The 24,803-nt window shown below is 40.2% G+C and overlaps 3 protein-coding genes across 5 annotated transcripts; 1 reads left to right on the top strand and 2 right to left on the bottom strand.

Moving 5' to 3' along the window:
- Positions 1–484: 484 nt before the first annotated feature.
- Positions 485–3,044, top strand: mterf2 (mitochondrial transcription termination factor 2). 2 transcript variants are annotated; one of them, XM_078257601.1, is made up of 2 exons: positions 485–549; positions 1,850–3,044. In XM_078257601.1, the coding sequence occupies exon 2, from the start codon at positions 1,876–1,878 to the stop codon at positions 3,001–3,003; it is 1,128 nt and encodes a 375-aa protein (XP_078113727.1). In that variant the 5' UTR covers positions 485–549; positions 1,850–1,875; the 3' UTR covers positions 3,004–3,044. The 2 variants fall into 2 exon arrangements, with proteins under 2 accessions (XP_078113727.1, XP_078113726.1); XM_078257600.1 differs by lacking the exon at positions 485–549 and adding an exon at positions 556–707.
- Positions 3,045–6,854: 3,810 nt separating this feature from the next.
- LOC144521580 (dihydrofolate reductase) lies at positions 6,855–11,317 on the bottom strand. The gene is made up of 6 exons (XM_078256134.1): positions 11,064–11,317; positions 10,381–10,430; positions 9,914–10,019; positions 9,651–9,777; positions 8,305–8,420; positions 6,855–7,757 (listed from the first exon to the last, which is right to left on the bottom strand). Exons 1-6 carry the CDS (start codon positions 11,186–11,188, stop codon positions 7,643–7,645), a joined length of 639 nt encoding a protein of 212 aa, XP_078112260.1. The 5' UTR covers positions 11,189–11,317; the 3' UTR covers positions 6,855–7,642.
- An 856-nt stretch (positions 11,318–12,173) lies between these two features.
- cry1b (cryptochrome circadian regulator 1b) lies at positions 12,174–24,014 on the bottom strand. 2 transcript variants are annotated; one of them, XM_078257602.1, is made up of 11 exons: positions 23,280–24,014; positions 19,617–19,725; positions 18,705–18,847; positions 18,389–18,573; positions 18,216–18,304; positions 17,713–17,853; positions 17,160–17,471; positions 16,804–16,955; positions 15,439–15,641; positions 15,003–15,131; positions 12,174–14,517 (listed from the first exon to the last, which is right to left on the bottom strand). In XM_078257602.1, exons 1-11 carry the CDS (start codon positions 23,435–23,437, stop codon positions 14,435–14,437), a joined length of 1,704 nt encoding a protein of 567 aa, XP_078113728.1. In that variant the 5' UTR covers positions 23,438–24,014; the 3' UTR covers positions 12,174–14,434. The 2 variants fall into 2 exon arrangements, with proteins under 2 accessions (XP_078113728.1, XP_078113729.1); XM_078257603.1 differs by having other exon boundaries at positions 14,426–14,517; positions 14,994–15,131.
- Positions 24,015–24,803: the final 789 nt, after the last annotated feature.

Genomic DNA, 24,803 nt, shown 5'->3' on the forward strand with positions numbered 1-24,803 from the left:
ACCCACTCAGCAGCAGCAGCAGCAGCAGCAGCAGCATCTAATGTGCTACTGAGGGAACAGCTTGCAGAGCTGGCGATCAAGCATCGTGATTAAGCACCAACTGCGAGAAAACTCTGCCTGTGTGCAGTCCAATTCAGCTCTGCGCTGATTACACTCATCAGGGCCCCGTATGCTGCAGGGTTTGGAGGTACACCAACTGCTGTTTGAGATACAGACTTTTGCAAAATTATTTATTTACTGGACATATGGGCTGCAATAAAAGAGCAGAGCTTTGAAAAGAGGAATGAAATAGGGCATTGGGAGCATACAATCAAATTACACTTTTCTACATCCTGCATGAACATTTTATGTATTTTTTTTATTTTCTTCTAAAAACAAATCTAAGTTATTTCAGGGTCACGTTATAAATGATCAGGTCTCAGTTGTGCAGGTCTTCGGTACCCGTGACCGCCTCTATGTGACGCTGTGGTGCACAAGACTACATAAAATAACAGTAAAAGAAGAAACTATTTCATAACAAAACGTCACATCCTCTGACCGCTGCTAAAGGTAAGGCAATGTTCTAACAGCAATGTTAATATAAGGCTACTAGCTTTACACTCTCCACATATTCACACGCTCTGTCAAACCGTAACTGATAGGCTATTAATCATGTTAAGTCACGAGATTAACATGATGTCCCGCGATGCTTTTCTCTCATTTACCAGGTAACGTTAGCAATAGCAATCTTAAACCTAGCATGCTTCTTACAGTCCATGCTTCAAAAACAATAGTATTCAAGCAGACTTTTATTTTGAAATCGTTGACGTATAGCCTACTGCTGTTATTTAGCTATCCGCGCAGCCTCTGGAAAATGTATTGACTCTGCTCCGCTCCGCTCTGCTCTGCTCAGCGTGACAATAACATTGACTGTGGCTGATGTTTAGATACATCGACGAGTTAGCTCATGCTTTTCCACTTTCCCCTACGAAACATCTGGCACCAGCTGTGCAGAATAAGTTCTAACCATTATCTTCTGTTAAGAATCCTGTGTTATAAAGGCAGGCTGTGATGAGAGACATAACCCCAAATAGCGTAAAAAGTAAACAACTGGGTACCCTCTGTGTCAAAGCAGGGGGATTCAATTACAAAGTGATTTTAAGAGATGTTTATCACTTTGCATATAAATACAATAATACAGGTAAGAATCCAAAGGTTTTCTGGTGGAAAATGCACAATGAAGATCGGGGTTGGAAAGCACTCTCTCATTACACGTACAGATAATTTGCCAGTATCTCATTAAATAGTAATTTTGTACAATTACAACCCTCTGCATGCGCATCACATCTACAGCCCAAACTGCTGCACTGTCTGAGCCAAAGGGACAATTCTTTCAAGTTAATTCCCATGGAAAGTTTCCATCTTGAATATTCATGGTAATTTGCAACCCTAATGAAGATACATTTTTGTCAATCTGTCAATACTGGGAGTTCATATACGTAGCATGAATGTGTTTGTTTACATTTACTTTTCCTGTCTGTGTGACTCAGTGACAAGTCAACAGGAAGCTCCAGAAATATCCCCTGGCTGTGCATAATGTCAGGAGGATATTGTTGTACTGCACTATATTTCTGTGAATAGTGGAGAAAAAAAAATATTAAACCATGCCAGACCTCTGGCCTGACAGAGCGTCACCACAATTGTTTGATTAAAGTTTATAAATGAGTGCATCACTGCAACTGTCTGCTCAAGCTGTCATTATCTAGCTCCCTCTGCTACTTCAGAAGGAGCTAGTATTTTTAGAAAGAAGTTAGATAGCTGCCTGCTTGGTTGTCGCCCACTGAAGTTAGTTCTTCTCTGGCTCCTTTAGGTGATACGCTTCAGAACTTTGCATCAATGTTGCGCTTGATCGCAACATCCCTGTGCCTCCGGTGCCAATGTGCCACAGCTCTACCTTTACACCTAAGACCATGTGTAACACTGAGCTCAGCAGAGAACCAGCAGACCGTGGAGGCTCTCTATGATCTCTCTGTGGACCTCCAGAAGGTTCGGAAACTTAAGGGCTGGGTCCTGCATCAGAGCCCAGCCTATACGAAGGAGGTAGCTGACATGCTAAAGGACATGGGAGCCTCGGGCTCCATCATTGCCCGGATCCTAGCAGATCACCCTGAGGCGGTCCTCTGTCCCCCAGAGCAGATGCAGGCTCAGAGGAAGCTGTGGATGTCCGTGTGCCCAAAACAGAACGAGCTGGTCGGTATCATTGAGAAATTCCCAGCCGCCTTCTTCACCTCGTCCAGCCACCATGACAACCAGTGGAACAACATTGCTTACTTCCAGAGCTTAAACCTCAACAAGCGAATCATCACTAAGCTGATGGCCAGCGCTCCCCAGAGCTTCAGCCGGCAAGTAGAGCAGAACGAGGTGATGGTGCGCACCCTCCAGCAGGCCTACCAGGAGCTTGGGGGCGAGGAGGCCAACATGAAAACCTGGCTTCAGAAGCTGCTAAGTCAGAACCCGTTTGTTCTCCTTAAGCCTCCCGAGGTGCTGAGGCAGAACCTGTTGTTCCTGAGAGATAAGGGCTTCAACACGGCCGAGCTCCTCCGCCTCCTCTCCAAACTCAGGGGCTATGTCACTGAGCTGAACCCGGACAGCATGCGTCGCACCCTGGCGTACTCCCAGGACACTATGGGCTGCTCGGAGACAGAGCTGCGGGACATGATCCTAAACTGCCCGGCTCTGCTTACCTACCCTGACGATATTCTGGCTGAGCGCTTTGAGAGCCTCCTCAGTGCTGGGATCAGCATGTCTCAAATCACAGAGACTCCGAGCGTTTTGGAGCTGACCACGCAGATAGTGAATTATCGCATTCAGCGACTGAGTGTGCACGGTTATGACGTAAGGACAGGTAGTCTGGAGGTCCTAAGTGGCACTAAGAAGGACTTTGAGATGAGCTATGGAAAACTACAGCTACGTAGAGAGAGACCACTTTTTAACCCTGTCGCCCCTTTAATAGGAGATGACTGACAGAGACTAATGCAATTGAATTAAAACTGTGTAAAAGTGTACTGTTCTTGTGATTATTTATATCTATATTGTATCAGTATCAGATTAAATTGTCTTAAGTCTAAAGGCGCACTCATTTCAAGCATTTCATTTATAATAAGTACACATAAAAAGCAGCACACTTTTACTGCAGACTGATATCATAAAGTGAGACAAATGCAATAGCATCTAAATATGTCAAGCTTTTTAGGCAAGATGTAGTCCTTTGCCAAATAAATAATTTATCACTGCTTATTCACAAGTTACCTCATTACAATGACTTCACATAAGACGCTGCATGACATAACTGGGTAATGACAGACGTGCTGAATTGTCTATCAAATGAATTACTGAGAATAGAGGACAAACAAGGCTTTTTAAAGCATTTTATTAACAGCCTGTGCAAGTGTCTCATTTTCACACAATGTTCTTGGCAGCACAACTGTTGCCCTCAGGGGGGAAATCTAACTGTGTCTCGGATTTGTATTGTTACTTTACAGATGGAGACACACTTTGATATATGCCATTTCACTACAGCAACGTCATTATCATTTCAAATGAATTCAAATGCACTCACACAATGGGATAAAAAAGAAATGGAAAAAAAAAAAAAAAAATGAAGTTCCTTTTGATTTGGAAGTGGTTTATTTGAACACACTCTGCTTTCAGTTCATTTATGCAAAATAGATTTTCCATTATGCTTGGTTTTATTAATAAGGTTTTCCTGTCTGTGTGTCATTTGGAGGTAAAAAGACTGCTTTTGGGTTAATGCCCACATTTATTTTAGTGTAGGCCACAAAATCAATATACAATCTGCCTGAGCATTGTCTAACCAAGAGAGGGCATTGTAAAATACCCAACCTCTGTCTCATTTTGAATGTATCTTAATGTTTCAAAGCCAGCAAAAACCCTTGAAACATGCGTAAGAGTGCCTTTAATGGGAGTGAACGCCACAGCTAATGAAGCCATGACTTTATGCCTCAAGGTTCCTTCGCCGCCGTAATGTGGACGATGGGGGTCACAACAAAGAGAGAGAAGACTTGTGTGTCCGGAGGGAGGAGGAGGAGGAGGAGGAGGAGGAGAAGGGGGGTGGGGGGTATATATACATTAACAACTTCCACTGCCCATCTGCCCGACTGCATCACTCAGCATGGCTCCGTAGTCATGGCGATAGCCACTGGGAAGATGATGCGAAAGCGAGTGCATCTGGTAATGAATTTGAGCTCGGCAGATGGATGCTTGACTCAAGTTCTTTTTTGAACCATTCACAACATGGAACCCCTGAAGGGGCTACACAAGTATCTCAAATACACTGCAGCTGATGCACCGAACGGTTTCTAATTTTACACAGACATCAGTGGTTTTTTCTTAAATTCATCATTTTCCAAGGTTGTGTCTTTCAGTTGTGCTAAGCAATAAATACGAGGAGTTAATCAGGATGTATCAAGGCGAGGCAGAGGAGACTATTCCTCAGGTGTATAGATGGAGGTCACCTCTATTTCTTACCCACTGTCCTCTTGTCCTCTGTAGCCGTATCGTCCCGCGCTGTGTTTCTGAATTACACAGACAAGCCAGCGAGGTTAATAAGAGGGAGTATAAATTGTCCTTTTTTATTTCAAACATGACACTGGTTGATATTAGCCACGCTTAACAAATTGCTTTTATGGGTCATATCTCACCAGAAACAGATGACAAGTGCAATAAAAGCTATGATTTCCAGTTTGCGCGACCACTGCCGCAGTAAATATTCCTCATTCAAAGTCAATGTGAGTTACATTTTTATTTAGAAGTATATTCTTTAAAAGCAGCGAACGTAGGATAATTTTTGTTTTGCTACTGAAATATTCCATAATACTTAAAGAAAAATGCTGTATTCACCACAAAGGAAAATCTAAAGTTCCAATATACGTTTACACACGCAAAATGAAATCCAACCTGTGCAATACCCACCGTCTGGAATATAATTTAACCCCCATGTGCAATATTCATTGTGTGCAATATCACTGTTTAGTAAATACATGTAGGCCTTGAATGTATACATTTTGTATTGCTTCTTATATTTTGTTATTATAGTTTATTCTATTATATATCTATACGTCTTTTTTATATTGACTGTTTTCCTTAATTACCTCTTAGATTTGTTATTAAGTTATTTCATTATATTTATTTAATGTTTTACATTTTTTGCCCCTTACATTTTCTGCTTGGTGTTTTTCTTTAATGGAGCCTCCCAGCATAAGCTTTTCACGTTTGTGCCGCATAACCGGTGTAACAAAACAAAACATCTATCACCTGATATTGTACTTGCTCTGGTGTTTCTTCAATTATATTAACATAACAAACTGGGATTTCGTCTCAACTTTCCCCCACCCACGCCAGAAAGGTTGTTTTTTTTGTAATGGTCTCTCAAAAAGAGACTCCTACCTGCACACCAATATACCGTCCATGCTGAGGGAGAAAATAAATGTCACATTGATGGACGTTCAAAGCACAAAAGGTAAATAACTTCCTATATTGAACATTGCATCTGAGCTTCCCAACTTTGAAATGGGCTCATCTGTCACTACTGGTAATTTTGCTGGTGGTGAGCTGCAGTCTGTTGGGATCATATCGCTGTTACTCCATCTTTTGAATCAATCACTCATTCATGCCTTATATTATAATCCCATTGACCATTTAAAGCAGTGGTTGTCAATGCTTGTCCTTAGACAGACAGACTCAGAATACTGTTCCACTTTAGATTTACTACTAACCAATACAATTAATGATGGCTGAATTCCATTTAACCCTGGTATCGTTCATGTTGGCTCACTGTCAAATCCCTTAGACACACTACAGCCACACAGCCACAGCTCAGGTTAACGTTGGGTGAATGCTGTGAACCACATGAGGTCACCGAACTCCATATTATAATAAGGATGGCTGCGCTGCGTGCTGCACGTTATGTAGTGGCACGGATGGAAAAACCCACTTAAATGGAGTGGAGATGGTGCATGAATCTGAAGGCATGACTTTAAATGACTGTTGGCGATCAAACAGTGGCCGGTAATGTTGGTGAAATGCAATAATTATGTGTTCACGTTTTCACTGATGAAGGTGAAAGTTCTCTGTCTAGTTCTTAGAAGAATTTATGCAGATTGAGATCTGATCTGAGACGAAAGAGGGTGGTGATGGAAAACTCAAGAAACTCGAGTTCACACAAAAAGTGAAGTTGAAGAAAGACAAAGGTGTTTTCGCTTGAACCGTTAACATAAAGTCTTCTGGGAGTTTCCACTCAGATCTAACCGTAGATAGTCTATTGAGATGTCAAAATACTCTATAAGGTGTTATAGGCTTTATAGGTTATTGTTTAGTTTTATTGTTCTGATCTTTATTCAGATTATCTGTAGAACACATTTAAAAACAGCATGTCGATCAAAGTGCTTTGACAAAGGGGTTTAAAGTACAATTATTTATTGAGTATTAAAAATCCCTGACCTCCTTATACATCTGCTTCATGTTACATATCTCTTTCCACTGCTTACTTACTTTACTGTTTACTGCTACTGTTGTATATAACTTAGATTTTTTCTGTAGTAAAGTCACTGTGACCATTTTTATAACATCACTATTACCAGACCATCAATACCCAATAGATATTGAGCTTTCTGAGACCGTTAATGCCGTGTGTGTGTGTGTGTGTGTGTGTGTGTGTGTGTGTGTGTGTGTGTGTGTGCGTGTAATCCAAGCTGGGATATGTTGTTAATCAGTTACCAGCAGCATAAAGCTTTCTGTTGATATGCCTCCATCTAGTGGCAGAAAGTATGACATAAAACCAGATGAATAAGTATATAGTAATAAGTAAATAATATCGTTTTATTAAAAATGAAATATAAATTCACAAATCGTCAGTTGTTTCTCCATTAAACAATTACACTTGATTTATTTGCATGAAAAACTTCTTAGACAAAAAACTGCACAGTAAAAACCTTCACAATACATGTATTTTCAGTTGTAATCACAACAAATTACAAGCTGTAAAATGTCCCCATATCTTTCTGAATGACAAGACAGTCATTATAGGATCGAACCAAACCTGTAGGACAATTCATTTGTTGCTTTTTAAACTGGCATCTGTCATGTTTGCTTAAAAAGATCTGCTGTGCTACCCAGACCACAGGCTACCGTCAACGTAGGCAGCTGACTGACTCAGTGACAAGCATATTCTCTGTGCGGCTGCTATGTTACTGAGGAGGAGGGCGAGATGGGAACGCTGACAAGGTGACAGCAGAGGGTGGCAGTTTTTATATCGGAACAGATGGTAATGTCCTACCAAGCAGCAGCGATGGAAGATGGGTAAATACACGCAAAGACTTGTGTAGACAAACTGGAGGGCCGTTAAAGTGTCTGCGTTTCAAGTATTTCATCGATTACAAAGAGTATAAAAGTCATATTTACACTGGAATGCTCAACTATATTACAAAGAGTGTTAACAAGAGTTTGGATTTCCATGAATTTATAGAAATATAGTGACGCGCTGTGGGTTTGGCAGCATGTCTCTACAGTCTATCCAGGAGTTAACTCAGGAATAAATCTTGAAAGGTTTTCAAGGAATGAGTTATTTTGAGTGTTTTCTGACAATCTATTGATTTTCTCTTTGGTGATGCGGTGTAGACAGCTCAATCTCTTTCTTGAACACTTGGAACTTGTACTTAATGCCGTTCTCCTCTTGAATTCCACTCGGTACATTAGGAAAACTTGTTTGGAAACAAAAGGAAAATGGTTTTGTGAGTTCATTAAAAGGACAAAAACCTGTCAAATACAATATTATATAGAATAATATAAACAATATCCATAAAATAAATGAGCTTTTATTGTGGAAGAAAACCTACTGACATAGAGCAGGTAAAAATACTCAGGCTTTTTCAATAACAATCAGTAATGTATTGCCTCTAATGATAATACCAAAAACAAGGTAAGACTCTTCAGTGAACATAATATACTATTCAAATTCAGTGCAACTGAAGTAAGTGGTGATGTCAGCAAATCCTTTTGATCTGAACTATTTATAACAATGCAGTCTAATAGATAGTGCTGATGTCTACTTTGTAACAAAAGTCACAAAATCACTTACTCACTGGGCAAAGCTTGAAGTTTTTAAAAACAACTTTGCATGTAAAAGTCCCTCTTTTTTAACTGCTTACCGTTGACCTTTCAACACCGACAGGTTCAGACTTGGGGCCACAGCCTCCAGGTCAGGACGACATGCATGCTAAATGGTCTGAGAATGAAATTAACACATACCCTTCTTGTTCTTTGAAGAGTGCTCTGTCAAACTCAGGGAAGAAAACGTCACAGTCAAAGTGTGCCATGACGTCTGTCAGGTAAACCAAGTCACACCACGGGTGCTTCAGCGCATCCTGATCATTAACAAGAAGCAACACAGATTCTGTTCACATTAACAGTAGTCTCGCTTTGCCAGACTCTTCTCCAAAGCACGCTGAAGGAGGGTCTGGCTACTCCACATAGCATTCGGGGATGGGAGGAAAACGTGCTCTGGTTTAATGGCATTTCTTTAAACCAATCAGAATCGTCATGGGCGGTGCTGAGCTCCGCATAGGGCCGCTGCAAAATAGTCGTGTGAGAGAAAACTCAGATTGGACAGATAGTCTAGCTAGCTGTCCCAATTCACCATGCAGAGATCTGAGGAGCAGTTAACAATAGTCCTCATAAATCCTCCAAATTTAAAATTCCAACACAAAGAAGGCGGAAGGAAACAGAAAATACATGCATCTGGCGGAATTTTTTGCGGCACCGGAGCAATCCTGAAAGTGGAACGTCAAGGATATAGAGTACATTAACAGCTTTAAAGCTATAGTGCGTAATTTCTGTCTCCCCCATGAGGAATTCTAAGTAATGACAACAAAACTGTCAGCGCTTCCACATGATACAAGCCTTCCGTGATCGCGCACCAACCCCACCCCTCCTCCACACAGTTGCTAGTAGCCAAGGAGGACACGGAGGATTAATAAAACATGACGGACTCTTTAGCAGAGGTAATTATCTTCACTTGATTTTCTGCATGCGAAAGTCACCGGACGACACCAGTTTCTGAACACAGCCATACTGAGAAATACAGAGAGAGTTTGGTGGAGCTGATAGTCTTAATTAGCTTTCTATCAACTAATTTGGCAATAGCTTGAATGTAACGGACGTTCATTAATATAAAAAAAAAAGCTTTTATTATGAAAGAAAAACCACTGCCATAGGAAGAAAGGAATCTAAGCTGCACAAGACAATGTTGAATATTTGTGGCTCCACATGGCACTGCCAATTTTCACAGTTTCCTGTTTACCAACCCTGCTGGTGTGAGCTCTTTTTAAAGGTGAAATCAACACCGCACTAAAGCCTCATTGTTAGCATGCTGTTCCTAGTTTGTGCCGACCACGTGGTCTCATAAAGGCCACACACACCATTGAAAAAAGTGTTTAATTATTCTGACTGACCAGACTGATTTGAAGTTGAGTGGAGCTTAAAATGCTGGGATGGCTGGGAGGCCACTAACTAAAAACTAAAGGTGTAGGGCCCTAACTGGTCAATCCAGTCGTGCTCTCAGCCATATCTTCAATGACATGCTCAGACTGGTTTACCTTGTAGACCTGCGTCCCACCAACAATCCAAATGGTCTCAATTAGGTCAGCGAGGGGGGGCTGTGCAGCCAGGCGAACCGCACTCTCAAAGTCTTGACAGAGGAAGTGGGCATGATCTGGAACCGTGCTGTGAGAGGAGAAAGGCCCATTAGATTGAGAAGGATGAATGACTATGTAAACCTAGAATTTGTTTCTGGATAGATAACCCCAAACATCTCCCTCCCCTTGTTGATGCAGGTGTTTGTGTGTGAGAGAGCACTCACTCCAGTGTCGTGCTCAGCACCACATGCATAATATTGGCCATTGGGAACGTAGTTTTTGGGAGGGAGTACCAGCACAGTTTTCCCCAGACCATCATGTTCATCTTTCCTGAAATAAATAATAAAATATTTGACAATTAACTCCACATCTCAACTTTTGCATCCCTCACGTCTTGTGGCACATAGTGCAGGACTGGGTTTCAAAACCTGGAAAGTTTCGAGTACCAAATGAATTGCGCCCATACCAAAGGGGGGAAACTGGATACAACCTTCTATCATGGTATGTTTAATTTCATTTCATGAAAAACTGTTTAAGGATAAAATAACCAAATTGGAATGTCCCTTTAAGGCTCCTTAATATTTAGCAAAGTAAAGATATATCATTTTGGTACTAAAATGCAGGTGTGCTTTTGGCTCCAGCCCTATCTGAGGTGGTTATAATATAATGCAACATTGACGTTAAGGAATACCTGGTCTCGACACCCTTTTGACAGTGTTCAGAAAGTACTGGAATTCAGATCTGTAAGAGTCACAAATAAAAAATGTTTATAAAAAATCAGACAGAAAACAGTCAGCTGTTACTAACTTCTTAACCCTGTATGTACTGTTGCTTATAGTTTAACCAAGTGAATAGGTCAGGATGTATAGCATACATCCTACATTACATAACAATTCTAAACACATCTCTTCTTTTTATTTTACTATAGTGTACAAGCTCCCCATGAGGCTCCACAAGTACTGTCTACTGTACAACCTATGGTCTATGGATACAACTTTTATCCCTGGTAACTTCAGCATATACTAACAGGACCTGTTACATTTGCAACTAGTGTTCCTGTTACTGTAGCCTTTTTCAATATAGGACTGTTACAATAACTATCAGCTGCTTTCAAAGGCTAGGCCTATATAAACTTTTCCTCAAATCTTTAGGTTTGCAGATGATGGGATACAGGCTACAGTAATAGATTAAAAAAAGTGATGAAGACTGAAAAGCGAAAGAAAAGATTGACTCACTAGCTGTCCTTCTACTCACATGTGGATACCATATGGTAGGCTACAGAAGACAGTTGCAAGGCTGTACTGACACAGGCCTGTATTGACTGACATGTTTACATGCCCTAACAGACATCATCACAAATGGTTTCACTCTTACGGTAAATTCCAGGGCAGTTTCCCGTCTTTGCCGATCCCCATGTCATTGCAGACCGCTGCTATGAGGCGAACAGGCTTCTTCTGCACTTTGTCCCGACCGTCCGGACTCATTTCCATCTCCGACATGCAGTTAAACTATTGCGTCAAAGTCAAACATGCGCAGGATCAAGATCTGCAACACTAAGCGTCTGTCTGTGTGCGGCAACAATGTATTGCGGCTTGAACTCAACTATCACCGCCCACCGAGCGGCAGCTGCTATTGGACACGTAGAGTTTCAGTCATCGCATCCTTAATGTGAAAATGCAAAGGCTGCAGGAGGGAGAAACCCATGTAATAAAACCAGATAAGCTATTGACAAAGTCTAAATTATTAAAGGTCCATATTATGTTAATTTTCAGGTTCAAACTAGCATTTTGGGTTTCTACTAGAACATGCTCACATGTTTTAATGTTCAAAAAACATTCTTTTTCTTATATTTTCTGTCTGAATATACCTGTATTCACTCTCTGTCTGAAACGCTTTGTTTTAGCACCTGCTCCTTAAGGCCCCCTCCCAAAAAAGCCCAGTCTGCTGTTCTGACTGGTTCAGCGTTTTCGGGTCTTCCACATCTGCGATCTTGCCACTCAGTCATTGTAGTCAGGGAATGACTGTAATGGCACTGTAGCAGCACTTTCTACCTATAGTTGTGAAATCCCAATCGTACCAAAGTCCTGACGGCTCGTTTCTGAATACAGGCTGTGTATATTTCTCTGTGGACTGAGCGTTTTGATACATTCACAGTATTTATGTAGCACTTCAACCGGCTTTATAATAAAAAGACATGGAAATTTCACTTTTTACAACCTTTAAAGGCTGGGTGGTATGTTATGTACATTGTTGATTAAAAAAACGAATACAAACATAAGGTTGGTAATTAACAAATAAGCCCTAAAACAGATTAAGGCTTTACCTAAAAGAAAACTATTGGTATAAATATCTGCACCTTTTAAGAAAACAGGATAAAAGATCAAAACCTATGGAAAATGATGTAACATTCAACACACTATCTCAAATTAATTGGCACAAAGTTCACATACAGTGCCAATAAAGAGTAGTACAACCTCCTGGACTTTCTCATGTTTTATTGTTCAACAGCCTTCAGTCACAGTAACTCAATAAGCTTTTTTGACACTGCTTAACAAAAAACTCTTCAATGTCTCAGTGAAAACACATTTGTAGAAATTGATACAAAATTGAGAAAAAAACTATAAAAAGGTAGTTTACATGTGGATAGGTACAGTATATATCAGATAGACAAGCTGCATGAGGGATCATGAGTACAAGTTTTCTTTATGCAAATCACTTACAAGCACAGCATTCAAACAATGTTTATTGAACAGGCGAGAGAGTAATGCTGGAAGAAAATTACCCTGGTGTACATTCATAAGTGTATATATTTTTATTTTTACCACTCAATGCACTCTTAATGCTGACCGTTTAGTTTTTATGTGACATCTGCTCATTCTACAGCTCTGACACTTTCAACTCGATGCAGCAGATTTAAACATTATACTCAAGAACTGCATTTAAGTCTTACACTGTCCCATAATGGAGACATGGAAATCACTATGGTTTTTAGTCAAATCAAAGTTAAATGTACTTATTGATTGAATATTATCTGTGATAAATAAAATAATAGACTTCCCTTCCCCTAAGTGGCTTTGTCACTTGTCATGGCCACCATTGTAAAAAAAGTTCTTCATGATTTGCCTGTAAAAAATAAAGGTGAAATAAATTAAACTAATCAACTTTCTAATGTGTATGTATGGTGTTCTATTAGCTGCAATATACCAGCAGCGTAAAACGGACTTCACCAAATCAGGACTAAGCATAAAAACATAAAAAGTGGTATAGTTATGGTTTGAAGGAATTATACCACATTTCATATGCAAGTTAACGTCGTAGTTAATAATAATATAGTGAACTATTATTGTATGATTTATAGAAGCCTCTCTTAAAACTAGCATGGGCAAGTAACCAGAGAACACTACAAACACATTCAGTGAGAGCAACATCAACCTTATAAATAAAATATAATGCTGTTCTTGCTCAGATTTTCTGCATACCTGATATAGGTTCCTGTGGCAGAAAAATGCACAATTTGAGGCACAGCTGCCTTCAGTGTAATAATTTAACATTACAGCTCAACCAGTTTGCATTTATAACGTATTACCTCTGAGAATCTGACTTGTGAATTGACTGTAGAGTGCCGCTGTTTCCAAAGGAGTTGATTAGTGAAAGAGCTTTTTTAGCCAAAACTCGAATCAAAAATTGGTCCGGACCAGGTTAGCCATGCAGCACAAGTTAGCGCGGCGATCTAGCCAGATTTAAAGAGAGCCACCTTTGTGACAAGGAAAACCCTTGCTTTACACTCTAAATACCTCGCTAATCCACTAATCTCGCTTTGTAGTACAGCCCTTAAAACTTTTTGAGTTTCGGTAACACATTTTTTACAATAGGAGTTGTGAAACCACAGAACCAAATATACAAAAGTTGGAAATAAAAACAATAAATATGTAGTTAATGTATGATGGCATTTGTAAGGCCTGCTTTATTATCAAACCTGATAGTCTTGCTTAATATTCATTACCACTGCACATCAGAATTGTATGTACTAAATCTTTGAAAAAAAAAAAAAAAAATTCCTGACAGTGACTTTAATATAATTATATGAAATATTTGGGTGATTGTTTTTGAGAAAAAATACAACTGTATGTCATCCAGGTCATCTTTTGTCAGTGTGCCACAGTGGCTGAGGGTGTCAGCTGTATACAACAAAGTCAGCGTCTCTGGATTGTGTCATAAGTTCCCATCACTCAGATCGGAACCAGAGTTTGACATTTTAAATACCGAAGCCGAACATTAGCAAAATGTTCAGCTCACTATCTACGAGAACTGATGCCTTGATAAACATTTGTCTGATTTAATAATCGGCTGAATGACACAGTTTCACTCAAATGATGTCCTGGCCTGACTGATGTGGGTGTTGAGGGGAAAAAAGGGTGATTACGACACAATAAGAAAAGACAAAAAAAACACAAAAACGAAGACAATAATTGTCTCACAACACCCTGAGAGGTCAAGATTTAATAGATCAATTGTTTTTGTCTTTTATACCCTGCAGTTCAAAGGTTCTTTCTCTTCGATATTAGTATTTCCTCTGAATTCCTTCCTCTGTTCCTGAGATGTGTGATGTCTCTGATCTGGAGACCATGCATGTTATGGATTGTTAGTTAAAGTCACTGTGTGTCAGCTGAGAGCACTGCAGGAGAGGGTGCTATCCATTTGATCCAGACTGCCGGAGGCACCCTTTTTATTCTGCCTTTTGCACACTATTTGCTCTTTCTCCAGGATTTACAGTTGCTTTGGGTTGGAGCCTCTTCACGACGCCGCTTCTGCATGGAGTGTCCTCTTTCTGTGTTAAAACATGACGTACAGAATATACAAACAGATTATTTCAAATTCACTTGGCATCAACTTACATTTTGTTTGGTGAATTGGATATGAAAACACTTCAATACATTCAACAGTGAAGTGAACATACCTATGAAGTTATGACTTGCTTTTGCAAGTGCAGCAACTTGGCCCAGAGCATTTTTATTGGTTTTTCAATATTTCTGCCTTGTTTTTAGGAGAGCAACATTTATGTTCAATAATAACGCCAAATATTCAGTTAACGGTTCTCAAAACTTAATCCTGCAGGCCAGGGATAGCAAATATTTGATAACACCCTGACCCGAGTCTCGTGGGTATACATTTTAGTCATGAGTGCGTTGACTTTGAGTAAACATATTAGTATCTTGTTTGCATTGTACAATTTTAAATGTATGTATGTATTAACATGCAAAGAAATGTATTCTAACCAATGACAATGGTAACCATCCAACCTACAGTATGTACCTGTTCGAGACGTTAACGGGTATTTGAAGATGCCATCAGAGGACCCTCCAGGACCTTGACTGGTGTTGACTCCTCTGACATTACTGACATTTGCACCGTTGTTGTTGGCAGGTACTGTTGCCAACAGGCCTGCAAAGGGACCAAAGCATTTTAAATTACCCAAAAGAGAACATGATAAAGAAACATTGGTTCTTTACTTCTGGGCAAACCAATGTGTAACTTTTAGATCTACTGTCCATCGTGGTGTATAGGGTTGGGCCTCATAACAGGTTTCATAGGGAATCATGGATGGGAGGAATGACTAAAAAGTCAGAACTATCAACAGAAAAAATTAACGGCATAAATAAAGGTAGCATTCCAAATATTTATAAAGACATAAAGATTATGGCATGAGAGTGCACGTTTGAGGTAATCAATATCTGGGTCATGTCCCTACCCAGTCCTCTGTAGCTGGAAAGCCACTGGTAAATTTGCTTCATCCGCTTTATGTTGATGCGGCTGGCCTCAGCATGGTTTACCATGGGCCCGGGGTAGTGGACTCCTATGATACACTTGGCTGCCTTCTGGACTTCCTCTGGGGCATTCCAAGGATCATAGATATATTTGGCTGGAAAGCCCCTCAATATGGGCAAATAACGCCTGGGAGCAGAGGAAGAAAAGAATGAAGACGGTTGTTGAAGATAAAAGATGAGTGGAATATGGTAGGCTTGGGCAGTATTACGGTATTACAGAATACTAGGGTATTTGGAAAACCCGCAGGTATGATAAGGAGGTACAGACGCTCCTTTTTCTATTTAACTGATACGGAGATGCTGTATTGAGGCAGGTTTTTTATGTTTTTTAAGCTGTTTTTTAAACTAAAATGTTTTCTACAAGTAGCGAACTCCTTTAAGGAGCAAACTCCTTTAAAGAATAACTCGTGGTTGCGTAAGTGCGTAGGTTGTGTGCGTAACATTAACGAGTGTGCGGCCGGGAGAGATATAGAGCATGTGACGTTGAGTGTGAAGTTAACAGTGACATTATAGTTCTGTCAGGTCCATAACGTCAAGAACAACACAGACAATAAAAGCTTTAGAATTTATTGAATAAATTATGAATTAAATTTGGTGGTATGGCTCTGTTCAGAGGAGTCCCCTGACCTTTCATGAGCACCATGAAAGAGCAGTGAATCAGGGGACAGCAGCAGCAGCATTAGGGGACGCTCACACAGTTTAAGACTGGGAGAGCTAAACTATTCCCCCATATGAACAGAGCAGCAACGATGACATAGAAGCAAATGCCACGTTATACATGACACAAGGTGGAGCAGGGGAGGAGGTGGGTAGCAAAAAGCGAGCAGCAAGCATTTGGAGCAAACTATAGCAGCAGTAGAAACACGCTAAAGTAGCAGTATTTAGGAGCAGCTAAGGCAGCAAGCAGAAGGAGCAAACTTAATCAGCTTAAGTAGCGCGCCCTGTTGAGTGTAGCCATTTAGCAGCTAGGGGAGTGACCAGCTGATGCGCTAATGCAGATCAGCTGCTGCAGCTCAGTTGATGAGACCGTGATGTTGACCAATAGCGGTTAGCAGCGTCTTGACTACCTGGCCTCCCAGAACTGACGCTGACGCTCAATTTGTGAACGTAGCGGGGCAGTATTTGTGCCATAGTAAAGTTAATGTTCAAACACCATTAATACTGACTGTGAAAGCTTTTTCAATTAATATTGGCACTGTAAATTAAATTAAATCATTGTGTGTCGTGATTGTATTTGAAAAGGCCAGGGCTTTTATATTCATGTGATGCAGATGAAAGTACTGACTGACCGTATGTAGTCCCCATTGGGGTCTGTGCGTCGTCCAAATCCCACAGGGCAGTAGCAGTGGAAAAACTGCTGGAAAAATGAACTGCAAGAAAGCCACATCCAACTGCCAGCATTTACACTCCAGTCCGCATCTATAAGCAACTCTTCAAACACCTGTACGAGACACAGACAGTGGACAGTTGAGACAATGCATGGTAGTCATTTGAATCATAGCGAGGGACATCAGCACACCAGCTAGGTACCTTCTTCTTTTAACTCTTTACTCTTCTTTTTAATGACATGAAGAACTGTAGCGATTGATGGAAAGTGTGCACCTTATGTACTTAGATACTCAATGCCTATTTTCTCTTGTCTTACCTTCATGCCTTCCTCCCAGCTGACCCAGAGGTCCCCCCTGGTGAGGAAGCAGGTCACAGCGTGCCTTGCCAAATGATGGATCCACCCCTCCTGCCTCAGCTGGGTCATAATGGCGTCTATCCAGGGAAAGCCTGTCCGTCCCTCTGCCCACTTGGCCAGCGCCTCTGGGTTTCGGTCCCATGGGATCGATAGACAAACAGGGTTTCCCTCCATCTTGTCAAAGCAGGGGTTGTTGGTAGCAGTCGTATAGAAGAACTCCCTCCACAGCAGCTGACCATACAAGGAAAGAGGTGGGGTGCTGTTCTTCTTGACCTGATGAGATCAATTTGAAAAAAAGGAAAGACAAAGGTTCTAGATTGTTTGTAATCATGAATAAAAATGCAGATGGTGTAGACTTTTAAATGCTTATATTAACAGTGTATTGCCTCGGCTTATGAAACTCACATCTATATAAAAATAACCTGAGTGAAAACAAAACGTGATAAAAAAAACGTAAAAAAAGGCTATATAAATAGTTAATATTTTTTCATGTTTCATCTGTGGTCATTCGTACCTTCCTGTACAGATCATCAAGTTTGAAGTAGAAGAGCCGACAGGAGAGACATCCAAAGCGCAGGTAGGGGCTGAGGCCTGTGGGACTGGATAGCAGGGAGTTGGCATTCATACGTGGACGTTCAAAGTTCGCCACCCATGCCTGAAAAATGATGGTCAGTCAGCTTTAACTTTAAAAATCCCACTGTGACTCCTGAGAGAAAATATGCACCTGAATACATGAACGACATCAGATAAGATGAAATGTCTGAGTGTCAGGCCTCAAAAACTGAGGCTTAAAAGTGGTGACATAACATACATCTGGTGGAGTTTGTCACTTGAAGCGAGTAGAATAAACAGGGTGTTTGCAAATCCTGGAAACGTCTTGCCAGAGTGCGTTTTAGTCTCAATCTTCGATTCAGTTCTAGCAATCTTTCATGTGTTAAGGTTTATTGGTTTTCTGTTCTTCTGCTGAGAAACTATTCCAGCCATCCATGTTTTCTGTGTAGTAAAATATCTTTTTACCTTTCTCTCCAGATGCCGCTCTAGCCTGATGAGGGCCTCCGTTTCTCCACCTGGCCATACTGCCGTGGTTAGGCCCTGTGTCTCAAAACCTGAAGAAGCAAAATATACAAGAATAGATTCAAAAACTGTTCAAAGTCTGTGACTATGACACTGAGATATACACAAACATTTACCAAGCTCTTCCAGGGAGGGCACCCCGAACTTGTCATCATGGTGTTCACTGATGGGTGTGGCACAATCTTTAATAACATCCGAAGTGATCTTGTCTGCAGGCAGCTCCACAGCATCCATACGGTTAATGAGGGCCTGGAAGCGCTTGTACGTAAGAGGAGACTGACCATCATTGAGTTCTATGATCCTTAAGGAAAGAAAAATGTAAAGGGAATCAGCACGTCTTCACACACACAAACACAGAGCAGGCATTGACAATCCACAACAGGTTCATTACAATGGGACATGGGTTTCAACAAATAATGTATAGCCACTCACTTGTCCAGATTGTACAGGGTGTGTGCAGTCCGCACCGTGACCTCGACCCCAGCCTCGCTGGCTAGTTTTTGGATGGCAGCATCACGTTCCTTGCCAAATGGCTCAGAGTCATACTCATAAGATAAATGGTTAATCTGCCATTCCTGAGGAACAGGAATAGAAACAATTCATTGTTTTATTCGGTTGAAGAATGTAAATGATAGACTGATAAGAGTGACAGAGACCACAATGTACACGACAAATCTACTTATTCAAATATCATGAACAACAAATTGGTTCAGCGTGATTGACCTTAAACTTGGGTTAAAGACCACATGATGATATGTAGCTGATTTCTAGATTGTTATTTGAGATTTTTCTATGAAAATCAATGAAATGTCTATGTAATCAATTTGGAGGGCCATTGCAAGTTCACTGAAGATCTGGAACGAGCTTGATGAAAACTTGCAATTTTCGCATTCTGTCTCCATCTTAAAGAAAAGTCTGAAGGAAATATTGCTTATAACAATGTAACTTATAACGTGTTATGTTTTTACTGGGATCGTCTGTATTTTGTTGTATTTGTATATGTTGAGTCTATTGTAAATTGAGTTTTTAGTGTCTGTATATTCTCCGTTGTATGTTAATTGTTATCGGGCTCCTTCCGAAAAGCTTTTTGTAGCTTATTTGGGGTTCCCCATTTCACGCGGCCTACATATATGATTGTACCTTCTGAAATTGTGTTTTAATGATACGATGACGATGTGTGAACAAATAAATAAAATAAAGTATGAAAATCTTTTTAAAAAAAAAATTTTTTCAGCCACTGTTAAATGAGATGTAACATTGTGTTTATTTATTATTTAAAAAAGTTACAGTTTATTTCATAGTAAAGCTAAGTGTAAGACTGCTACTCTATTCCATCGCTCACACCTTAAACATCCGAGGGAAGACATCTGTAGGCTGGCCTCTGATGACAAACAAGCGGGAGTTGAGTTTGCGCAGGCTTGCATCCAAGTCCTCTAAGCATTGCAACAAAAACCTGAAACCAAACAGATAGACGGATCAATTAATAGATTATACAGCTGAGAGGACCTCCCACCAGAGACCACGGTTACAATAAATGCAATCATGAGACCACTGATCATAGATGCAGATCAGATGATCTAAAAGGAATATTGGGGGTTCTATACCACCACTCCTGGACAATGAAGGTGTGTGTGTGTCACATGGATATTAACATTCCTATGGGATTTATATGGGAGATAAATTGAGGTTGTATGGACCCTCGTGATTGTACTTAAAGATTAAGATGCTTGGATATGCAACTCTTGCTTTAGCAAGGGTCAGCGCTTCAGACTGTTGCTTAGCATGTGCGGCAGTTCAAATTCATTCGGCTGTACATCTGTCGATATCTAGAACAACAAGACTTAAAGTTTATGACTATGTTAGCGGTCCTGTGAAGCTATAACACTGCAAACAAAACAACTGAACTTTTTCCAACTCTCGAGAATAACCAAGTTACCGATCACAAGCATTTCAGTAGGCAACAACAACAATGCAGCATTTGGAGAATGGCTATTTTCCTAACTAAATTTAAATTTTAAACATAGCCTAATCATAAGATTCAAACAAATTATCGAATAAATTAAAAATGTAAATCCATGACCAACATGTGACATAGATAAAATACTCTATATAGACTACAGAAGGAAAATCTCTCAACAATGAAGAGAGTGCATGAAAAGGAAGATTCAAGCATTTTAGTGTGAACAGGCAGCCCTCTTGTGGTGCATACACATACACATACACATACATACTGCACTTGCAAAATGTTACCCAGAACAGTAGCAGAAAGACAACCACACTTAACACAACAGTGAGTGTGCAGTCTATAAGTGAGGTTAACTTCTTAACATTTCTATCAGCGAGGCAGAAAACATAAAAGCTTTCATGTATGATACATGCATCAGCGTATTCATCAAACCTTTTCACTGTAATAATCAACCAGCACAATCACAACAAAGCAGAACTAGCTCAAAACAGACACAGCACATCATACAATTTATGCATAGTTGGTTAAAGTATACAATGCTCTTTTATTTACACTTAGTACTGCTTTTATTTGCCTCATTATTAATATTTGACCTATTAATTCAAAACATTTTTGTAACAGATCAGTATCAATAATCGGTTCTAAAGTCATACAAACCAGGGATTTGTTAAAATAAATCTCCCTTTTGATTTTGTTCATTGGTTCCTGAAGGCAAGTTTAGACCTAAAAACCATAAAAACCAATAGCTAAAAGATCAACAATTGATACTTTCCCACAAAACTCACTCAAAAGAGTGTGGTGGTCTTGTAACCAATAGTATCGTTCAAGGAAAGGAGCCTCTTGTGTTACAAACATGAATACTGATCTCTAAATTCTGTGTAGTCTTGCTTAGACTCTCCTTCTGAAAATTGACTACACTGTTACACTATCATTCTCCTCTCCTGGGTTTTCAATAATTATTACAAACAAATCATTACATAATTTCCCATACTCAGTACATTAAAACAGTGCAACAGCAGCCGTGATCTCAAAGCACTGACCAGTTTACAACGTGTATGCATGGCAGGGCACTACAATTGACAGAATTAAGATGAGAGAGAGCAATGCAATTCAAAAATTGAGCTGATACAGTTAAATATAAAGGTGGTATACAGAAACTTGGCAGTTATTCTGACCACCATCAAAACATTGAAAAGCTGACAAGGTGGTCACAGTAATGTTGGAAAATCAATAGCAATAGTGTGCAAATATTAAATGAGGTGGTGCAGCGGACTATAAAAGGGGGTGGAGTTGGGGTTCTGGTGAGTGTGTGTGTTTAATGTCAGGTCAAAACAGTGGCAGTATGATGTAATGACCATTAGACCACAATGACCCAATTTCTCAGCCCTCCATTCAGGACTGAATGACTCTGCATCAGAGGGAGTCAGCGGGCAAAATGTATCGTCATCGTGGTAACCAGGCACGCTTATTGCCTGGAGCCTTTACACAAGTCTTCTCAGGACATCAAGGTTAAAGTTAGGCCTACACTTCTTTCCAAATAAAGAAAAATGATGGACTACAGTCTGAATGTCTATGGACAGGTTTGTAAAAATATTTTGATTTTATTACAGGTTCATTTCAGTAAGCAGCCCATTAGAAAACATTGCTCTGTTTGCACTTCTCTTTATCCTTCGGCACTCTGTGAAAACTTGCTGTGGGTTGCTATATAGAGAAAAATAGTAAAGATATGATTCATCTATATATTACTACCTATATGAAAGGATTTTGGTAGCAACCATAGGGTATGGTATGTATGTTGTCTTTACCTTGCAGTTGGATTCTCGCAATATTATGTGATTGCACAAGAATCCATCTTGTCAGGCTTCTGTACTGGCTACACCTTACCGAATCAATCAGTCTCGGCAAAGGGCGTGGTTTAGGTGTGTTTGGCATTGATCTATGGTTTGGGTTTGACGGCAAAACGCAAAAGTTTGTTCAAAACTACAATGGCGGACGTGATAGACAGATGTTTATCCACCTGTAATTTTCGAATTTGCCTGCCCTTCTCCATACAGTTTCAAATTACATATGGTATGTTAAACAGTCTGGCGCATCAGGTGTTTGTTACAGGTGCCTCATTTGAGTGTTATTTTCAATTAGATGCAGTTTCAGCAGCTTAAAGGTCCAGTGTGTGGGAATTTCTCCCATCTAGCGTTGAGATCATATATCTCAATCAACTCTCTCAAAGTACGTATAACAGCTACGGTAGCCTTCACGCTTCAAAAAGCCAAGATGTCATCCACGTCTTCATCCAGCTTTCCCTCCGGCGATCAGGTCCGCTCGTTACATTTATTTTACATTATTAATTGCAAAATGTTATCTTAAGATTTGGTGAGTACTACAAACTGTCTTGTTGATGTTAGCTATGTTGATGTTATGTTTGCTATATTTCATGGAAAGCGACGATACCCATTAGCAGGTCTATGAGTTTATCATGTGACAGCGAAAATGCGAAAGGCGGTGCTAACGTATTTCAAGATGGCGCATAAATATGGAGCATCTACCCCAGTTCATGCAAATGTAAAATTCCAAGCCAATAGGAATACTTGGAATTGATGGTGGAGGTAAATATTCATGAAAAAGGACAAGTTTGTGAAAGGGCAAAAAGATAATGAACAACTAAAAACGCTACCCACTGGACCTTTAACATAGGACACGTGATTTAAAAGATGTGACATCTTTCACATCAGTTTCACCCTTGATGTATTACAGTAGGCTATTTAAGAAATGTACAACAATAATGTAGCATACTGTACTTTTAAGCAAAACACACACAAACACAGTAGCGTAGCCTAACTGTTACCCTGCAAAAATATAGCACATTTGGACAGACACTGAGGTGGTTAAATCAGTGTAAGTGGAAGATCAGTAATAGTTTAAATCGGGTTCACCAGATGTGGGGTTAAGGTTGATACATAATATGTTAAACCCTCCACCCAATTAAATCACTCCCTCTCGCACTTGGCATCTTTCAAATTCTGACATCCCACCCATTAAGTTACCTCCATCTGTTGATGCCCACATTGGAGGACCCTGCGAACCAGGGGTCCAGGATGTAAACGCAGCGCAGGGTGTCCGCATCCCGGAGAGAGTCCCGTAGAGACGGGTTGTCGTGCAGCCGCAGTCCCTTCCTAAACCAGTGGATGGTGTTGACCACCATGTCGCCTGTCTTATTAATAATCCCCGGCGGAGGTTAGAAAAAGGGGAGGGGGGTTTCTTAAAAACAACAAAAAGACGTCCTCTTGCGTTGCTTTGTTTGCTTTATTTTACAAAATAGTCAAATGTCCATTCACGTCCGAGAACGAAGACGCTTTTAACCTGGTCAGTGGATAAACGTTGCTCCATAAATGTATCCACAGAGTTGAGTCTCCTCGCCAGCGGCTGCATGTGTGACAGCAGCCAGGTACCCACAGCAGACGCGAGAAAAAAGGCACAATTCTTGTCTTGATTAGTAAACAACGATGAAGTAAACACATTTAACGGAAATTCTTTTCGAGGAGGAGACCAGCAGCGATGTCTAAATTGTTTGATATTTTTGTAAGCTGTCGCACGAAGCGGTGAAACCCTACTATCTCGCAAAAAGTAGAAAATATTTGTTTCCACATGTAACGATAGTCTACACAAAGTTAACGCCCACTTAACCTCACTAACACGTTAAACATTGTATGTCAACTGTAACGCCTGGTAAACCTATAGATGTAAAGAGTGGTAACCCCGTCTGACACGCAAGAGCAAGACCATTCTGTGTCAACAGGAAGGAATGGAGCGCTCTGATTGGTCAAAATCAACAGTTATACAACTGTTTCTCTGTCACGTTTCCATAATGTGCATAATGTAAATGTCGATATTCATGCATATATAAACATATATAAAATGACATTTTTACTAGTCAGGGTGTATTTTGTATAGTCAAAATAGACTCATTAGAGGTTTGACAAGTAACACATTTTGTAGATATCTGAAATGCTTGTTCTCTCAACATTTTGAGAAAACAAACCCTCAACGTTTCTGATAAATACAGCTAGGCCTAATTGAAGGTTTTGGAATGAGTAGGCTACATCATATGGTCGACCCAGAAGTACCCGGATGAGCACACGCCGTGCGGGGAGGCCTGGCGGTGTGAACCTAATACATATGATGTGTACTCGATGTATTGTACAGGGACAGCAATGCACACACTGTAACCAGAGCCGTTTAGAGAGATGGCTCTGGCTGTAACCTTAGAGCAAAGGGAACCTACTAAAACATTTAAAAATCTCCATCAATTGGGTTTAGAGAAATATGGGTTTTCTTTCACAAATCCCGTCTGTTTTCTTGTCCAGACCAGTAAAATCCCAGAGATTGCCGTTTCATGATTTGTCTCTGGACTTTCCTCAAAAAAATTGCCTACACCTCCTGCTGTTTATAGCATATGATACCTTTTAGAAAATTAAGAAAACAAAAGCTAAGCAGGACAGTGAAAGTGACTTCTAATGTACTGGACTTAACCTTTACATATCATTGTAAACACACAGCTTGGCAAATCA

Source organism: Sander vitreus, chromosome 8, assembly GCF_031162955.1.
Source record: "Sander vitreus isolate 19-12246 chromosome 8, sanVit1, whole genome shotgun sequence".
Classification (NCBI taxonomy): Eukaryota; Metazoa; Chordata; class Actinopteri; order Perciformes; family Percidae; genus Sander; species Sander vitreus.

Bases quoted from the DNA above. Each gene is read 5' to 3' on its own strand.
- LOC144521580 (XM_078256134.1), bottom strand. From the start codon at position 11,188: ATGTCGGAGATGGAAATGAGTCCGGACGGTCGGGACAAAGTGCAGAAG. The intron at 10,020-10,380 runs GTATTCCTTAAC...TATTTATTTCAG, and splicing joins CAAAAGGGTGTCGAGACCAG to GAAAGATGAACATGATGGTC. The intron at 8,421-9,650 runs GTAAACCAGTCT...GTTAATGATCAG, and splicing joins GTGGGACGCAGGTCTACAAG to GATGCGCTGAAGCACCCGTG.
- cry1b (XM_078257602.1), bottom strand. From the start codon at position 23,437: ATGGTGGTCAACACCATCCACTGGTTTAGGAAGGGACTGCGGCTGCAC. The intron at 17,854-18,215 runs GTAAAAAGATAT...ATCATTTTTCAG, and splicing joins AGCGGCATCTGGAGAGAAAG to GCATGGGTGGCGAACTTTGA. The intron at 14,518-15,002 runs GTACATACTGTA...GTTTTAACACAG, and splicing joins CCCGTTAACGTCTCGAACAG to AAAGAGGACACTCCATGCAG.
- mterf2 (XM_078257600.1), top strand. From the start codon at position 686: ATGCTTTTCTCTCATTTACCAG. The intron at 708-1,849 runs GTAACGTTAGCA...TGGCTCCTTTAG, and splicing joins GCTTTTCTCTCATTTACCAG to GTGATACGCTTCAGAACTTT.